The sequence below is a fragment of the Mytilus edulis genome, chromosome 6, assembly GCF_963676685.1.
Source record: "Mytilus edulis chromosome 6, xbMytEdul2.2, whole genome shotgun sequence".
NCBI lineage: Eukaryota > Metazoa > Mollusca > Bivalvia > Mytilida > Mytilidae > Mytilus > Mytilus edulis.
This window is the reverse complement of record NC_092349.1, coordinates 1,693,495-1,700,197: the sequence shown is the minus strand read 5'-3', so window position 1 is coordinate 1,700,197 and position 6,703 is coordinate 1,693,495. Positions and strand designations below refer to the sequence as shown.

Sequence of the window (6,703 nt, the reverse complement as noted above, 5' to 3'; positions counted from 1 at the left end):
TAATGGACTACAAGTGTATATTTGATATAGGATGTTCTAACAGAAATACATGGTTAGTTACCATATAGGGTTAGCAACCATATGGGATTAGAAAACAAAAAATTATATCACACCCTTTATAAAAACAACACGGTGTTGAGGAAAAATCTTAAGGGATTCAACACAGTCGAAAAAAATGATGATGAAAGTTTGAAATAAGTTCATAGAACATACTAAAAGCTAATAAGTTGTTATTGTTGGCATAGTTATCAAAGGTATCAGCATTATGATTTTATTCCTACATGACGTCTTTCAAACGCTCTGAGTACACATCCGGTATCGATCATGGTGAAATATTTAGAGACATTTAAATCCACGAGGACATCTGCGTGTATTTATCATGTAGGAATGCGGAGTTAATATATCATTCATATTTATCGCGAAATGTTACACCCACAATACGGTGTTTACATTCAATTCATCCTTGGTGTGAATATTTGACATGTCGTATTTGAATGTCTTGTGAAATGAGCTGCTATATGTTTGTTTTTTTCATTTCATTTAGTAAATGTTGTATCAACTTTTCATCTTAGTCTCTATGAAAGTTATGTTATAGGTTTTAGTACAGCCTTTAACTCGGATCCTTGGATCACACCGAACAGAATGTTACACAGGGACGAAAAACGACTAATGTTTAATTATTTAAACAGCAGTTTGAAATACTGTGATTGGTTACTCATCGTCCTTGAAGCTTCACAGCAGAATATTTTGCCACCCTTATTTTGGACATTTGATTTAAAGAGGTTGATGTTGCTCATGTATCTATATTTTGGCATTTATCAAGTGGTTTGTAGATTTTCACTATAGCTGCAATCATATATAATGTGTATTCATAAAACGGATAGATGCAAAGACACGCTTTTCCGTGAAATCATATCAGTATATCTTCTCCATTCGATTTTAGAGGATATTAATATATGTCTTAATTCGTTGACCGGAATGTTCGTGTCTTTCATATCTTTAAAGACAAAACAACGTATTGTGTGTCCATCTGGTACATTCAAACACGTTTAAAGACAATGTGACTAAGCAATTGTCTAAGCTTATTTTCTTTGTTATGTATATTCTACCTAGTCTTTGTTATTAATATGCTTTCTAATTCATATTTCATTATTGCTATCATCATGTGACCTTTGACTTTTGAAAGTATATATTTGAACAGACGTGGCATGTATTGCTTGGTCGTTATATATGTTTTCATTGTTTGCAATTATCATTCGTATAAATAACAAAAACTCACAGAAATTTCCATCTACAGTTTGAATTGTCATTATGTTGTGTTTACTGTATGTGTCGAGTGGTCTGTTCTTTTTATCATTTCTTGTGTTAAAAAATGTCACTGGTTGCATGACGTCTTTCGAGCATCCTCAACGGAAATTTTGTCGCAGTAGTTTTGGTAAGTTAGGACCAAAGTATAATATATGTCAGAGACACAATCAATTTTAATTAATTTGAGAATAAACGAACGCTTTGATTCATATTCTTTACGATAAATCGTGTACATTCCAAAGTTTTCAATACAAGTATGACTGTAACGACGATTTCGGTTTATACTATTTAAATATTCATTCAATTGGAATTGATAGCACAAATAACCGAAACATGAAAATGTCTTATATTTATTTTGATTGTTTCAAACGAGTTACAAATACATGATTAAACATAATGATGACGCAATTGAGAAATAAGAAATCAATAAAAAAATGTATAAAATTAAAAATTTGCAATTATCATGATTATAACGCTTGATAATAAACTCATCATAGATACCAGGACTAAATTTTGTGAAGTAAGACATATTTTCAACTTTATATATAATGATTGATTCAAATCCGATTGTATGTTTTTTTCAAAATTGTAAATTAATTTGATTTCAAAGGAAAACAGACACGATTTTGTTTAATATCCAATTTAGCTGTTATAACACTTTATTTTATATGCATTTTGTAGTTTCTAAAAGTAGAAGTATACCACTGTAGAAAAAAATGTAACAGCATGTCTTGCAATTAAGAGAATTAAGCCAATAACATATTATGAAGTTGAGATGAAAAACACCAAACTTGTGATATTGTCAAATTATTCCTTAAAATAATAAGTTTTAAGATGATAAGTACTATATTCTTAGAAAAGGTGAAGAATTTTTGTTTTCGTTTATATATTTATAGATTATCGTTAATCATCTCAACGAGATTGATTTTCTCGCTTGAGCCGGGATGGCGAAAGCGAGAAAGACAATCGAGTTGAGATGACCAATGATAATCTGTTTATCGCTATTTAACATATGACGACGTTGTCAATTTCATGTCAATTTTGTTAGCAACGCCATGTGTCTGCTTAGTTTCTATCGATACTTGTCCATCTCAAGCGATCAGCATGATATGAAATATTATCACAAAAAAAGATCGAAGGAAAATGCATAAAAAGCGATAAATCATATTATAGGTAATTATGGACTTATTATTAACAACCTTAGTGAAGATAAGTGTATTGTTTTTCAATTAAAAGGATCTTTTAAGATGTTTATGTGGGTCTATAGTATACATCAAATCAAGAATGGAAAAGGTAAAAATGTCAATGTTACAACAACCCGACCAAATAGAAGGCAATCCCTAAAGGTAACCATTTGATCTTCAACCCAGCTAGAAAATCCCTCACCCAGATGATGGAGGCAGCTGGCCCCTACACAATTGTTTACTAAGTTATTAAAAATGAACCTCACACTTAACTCCAGCACATATGAATGAACTTAAATTTTAAAAAAAAGTATACAAGTCTTACAGAGACAAGAGTTTTAATTTATATAATACCTAATGTCAAGGTAACGTTTCCAAAGATTTGACATTGTATAAGAATATGTCAAATTCTTAATTTACCCCTCAGGCTTAAAAAGTCATTCTTAAAAGAGACGTTTTACTAAAGTGAAAAAGTAAAAACGGAGCCACATATAACAACAGAAAAAGCATCAGACTCAACATCTCGCGAAAGAACAGTTGTATCGTGTTTTACTCAGAAAATAATAATGCTACAACTTTTATGTTGTATTAAACAAACAATCAGAGTGACCAGCAGAAGAAATAATTTAAAGGGTTCTAAGCATTGTACATATTAAGTACTTTAGCAAACACAATATACAAATATATTTATCACTCGTAAAATTGTATGTTTATATTATCATGTAAATACTTCCCTTTTCTAGTTATCCATGCGATGGTAAACAGTGTCAATAGAATAGACGGACCACCTGACGATGCAGGGACAGATAATCTTGCTGTGTATAAATATGATATACTTGTCATGAAGAAGTTGAAGGTAAACCTTAAAGTGAATGTGCTAACTTTTTACAGTATTTTGCTATCAAAGGTACCAGGATTATAATTTGATACAAAATAATGATTCAAAACAGTTAAAAAGCCAAACAAGTACAAAGTTGAAGAGCATTGAGGACCTAAAATTAAAAAAAACCGGTGCCTTATACTGCTAAGGTTATCTACCCTTGGGATAAGAAAATCCTTAATTTTTCACAAAAATTCAATGTTTTGTAAACAGGAAATTTATAGAAAATTACCATATAATTGATTTTCATGTCAACACCGAAGTGCTGACTACTGGGCTGGTCATACCCTCGGGGGCGAAACGTCCACCAGCAGTGGCATCGACCCAGTAGTGTAAATAGTTATCAAAGGTACCAGCATTATTATTTAATACGCCGACGCGCGTTTCGTCTACGTAAGACTCATCAGTGACGCTCAGATCAAAACAGTTAAAAAGCAAAACAAGTACAAAGTTGAAGAACATTGAGGACCTTATTGTAATTTGTGTCACTGTATATTGGGATTATTGTCTCACCGACATATACCAGTAATATCTTTTATAAATTACTGCATATACTCTTAAGGTAATAACTTTAAAGGCTATTTTATTTCACAGGGACCTTTCCAGATGAGGTCAGACAAGGAGGTAATAGTTGAGACGACAGGGAATCGTGACCTCTGTTCTCTCAACCTCACTGTTGGAGAAGAATATGTTTTATCAGGTATTTGGATGTGTTTATGTAGTTTTGGCTATTGTTGCGTGATTGTTATGTATAATATAACCCGCCTGATACGTTTGTTGGCCAATTAGTCGAATGTCTTCATAAATTATTTGTATGGTTTTAATATTGCATCGTGTGGACTGATAAGTCTTCCTCCTGACTATTATATCTGTTCAACAATTGTCTACACCTACATCTGACAACGACTACGGCATTTAAAATGTAAGTGGTCGTCTCAAAAGTAGTAAAAGAGGGACGAAAGATACCAGAGGGACAGTCAAACTCATAAATCGAAAATAAACTGACAACGCTATGGCTACAAATGAAAAAGTCTAACAGACAAACAATAGAACACATGACACAACATAGAAAACTAAACAAATAAACAACACAAACTCCACCAAAAACTAGGGGTGATCGCAGGTGCTCCGGAAGGGTAAGTAGATCCTGATAGTAATGGTTGTATATAATTGACATTGATCAATAATTGAATTGAAAAGGAAAATACAACACGTTGCTTTTTTTTTATCACAGCGATATTATTTTATTTTTAAATTGAAAATGAATGAGAGTCTATATGGGGTTAACAGAATAGACATAAATAGACGAATACTATAGAATCACGCACAAAAATAGAAAAGAGAAAAGAGCCAGATGGTCCCGTTGAAATTTTCTATCCGTAACTTTGTAACTATGGGGACGATGAAATGTATTTACTTGTTATATTAAATTTAAATCGAAAAATGAGCTGACGTCTATTGGCAAGCGAAGCAAGCTTCCGGCATTGAAAATTGTACAACTGGATATCAATAATCGTTTTATCGGAGATGCAATAGGTTCGGATTAGAATAGATTCTGTTTTTAACTTGACGGTCAAATGCTTTTGTTTTTAAATGATAAGTGTTATTTGAAAATGGCGAAACCACAGATAGTCAACAAAAGCTGTTCGCAAAATATTCGTTTTATTGATATCGTTAAAATAGAAGATGAAGTACATATGTACTTCAATGTATATTTCTGATACATGCATGTTATACATGGATGATTTTTTTATCTTTAATACGACCCGTCTATTTCTCCTGTAAACTGTATGTGTCAATAGTCGGTGTCGAGAGTTGTTGAAAAGGTCTACTATATTGTAAACAAAGACACTAGATTTTCACCATGGTTCAGCTCATTGAAATTTAGATATTAATATGTCATTAACGTTATTGTGTAGATATTTTTCAGTACTATATCATATGTAATTGAGAGCCATCAATCAGTGAACATGTCAAATATTTTGATTAGGACTCAAAACTGTAGCTGGTGGATTTCGAAGCCTTTCATCAGATATTGTCTATAATATGAAATACCTTGCGACAAGGCCTTTGATCCGGAACTACTTATTAGGGAGGGGAAGAGAAACATATAAAAGAAACTGTAATCGAGGATGTACGGTGAGTAAACGAATTAAACTCGAATTTCCATTCAACATAATCAAATTACTAGTCTTGGAAATTTTAAAAACCATTTTTGACTGAGAAGGATTACTTTTTTTTTAATTGCGACTAAGCGTCACATGACACCCACATGGTGACAAAAGTGCCGTTTGATAATATATCAATTAAAATCACATTCTGACTTTGAAAAAAGTAAAATCACAAAAATACTTAGTTATTATTGATGATTTTTATTCGGTTGTTGCAGTTTTATCAATTTGTAATGGTCAGATAAGACTTCAATAAAAAAAAAAACCTACAAAACGATATAAAAAAGAATATGTGATATGATTGCCAATGAGACAACAAAACAGAAATGAACAACTATAGGTCACTGTTCGGCCTTTAACAATGAGCAAAGCCCATACCGCATAGTCAGCTATAAAAGGCACCGAAATGACAACGTCTAACAATTGAAACGAGAAAACTGACAGCCTTATTTATGTACAAAAATGAACGAAAAACAAATGTGCAACACACAAACAAACGACAACCACTGAATTACAGGCTTTGTTTAACATAATGGAGAACAATGGACAAACCAAACACATACATAATAAGGAATAGAGAATCATTGGCAGCCTATTTAAAAGAATAAATAGGTAAGAAAAAACAACCATATGGTATACAGAAGTCACCTAAATGAGAGGAACTGATATAAACGAAGACGCATACCTTGCATGGTTCTTTCATTAATATTTGAATGCTAGCTTTAAGAATATATAGTACACCCGTTAACTGAAACGTTGCTTTGTATATTTTCAGGATATTAGCTCAGGATCTATTTATTGCAAGACGCCAGATATGAATGGTCAAGCAGCGATCGTTGCATTACACTGTTTCTTAAACAATGCAATCTGTAAAAGGAAAAACCGTCAATGTCAGTGGTACAATGCAGACAGTTGTTAAATTAGTGTCCAAGCAGTTCCTTAAACAATTAAAAATAATGTACGATATTTGTTGATTTAATTTAAAAAATTAAGCAAACAATCAAGTTGAATTTCTTGTTGTAAACAGAAACATTATAATTATTTACAAACACATAATGATTTCACCTCACTCCAAGACATTCTGCCTAATAAACAAATGATAAAGAAAAACTTATATGCCACGGTGTATGATGAATACACGTTTTTTAATTGATTTTTCT

General features: G+C 32.0%; 1 protein-coding gene across 1 annotated transcript; it reads left to right on the top strand.

Annotated features, from left to right (window-relative positions):
• Positions 1–1,321: 1,321 nt before the first annotated feature.
• On the top strand, positions 1,322–6,506 carry LOC139525936 (uncharacterized). Its single transcript, XM_071321139.1, has 5 exons — positions 1,322–1,435; positions 3,236–3,348; positions 3,967–4,072; positions 5,363–5,511; positions 6,319–6,506. Exons 1-5 carry the CDS (start codon positions 1,387–1,389, stop codon positions 6,460–6,462), a joined length of 561 nt encoding a protein of 186 aa, XP_071177240.1. The 5' UTR covers positions 1,322–1,386; the 3' UTR covers positions 6,463–6,506.
• The last annotated feature ends 197 nt before the right edge of the window (positions 6,507–6,703 follow it).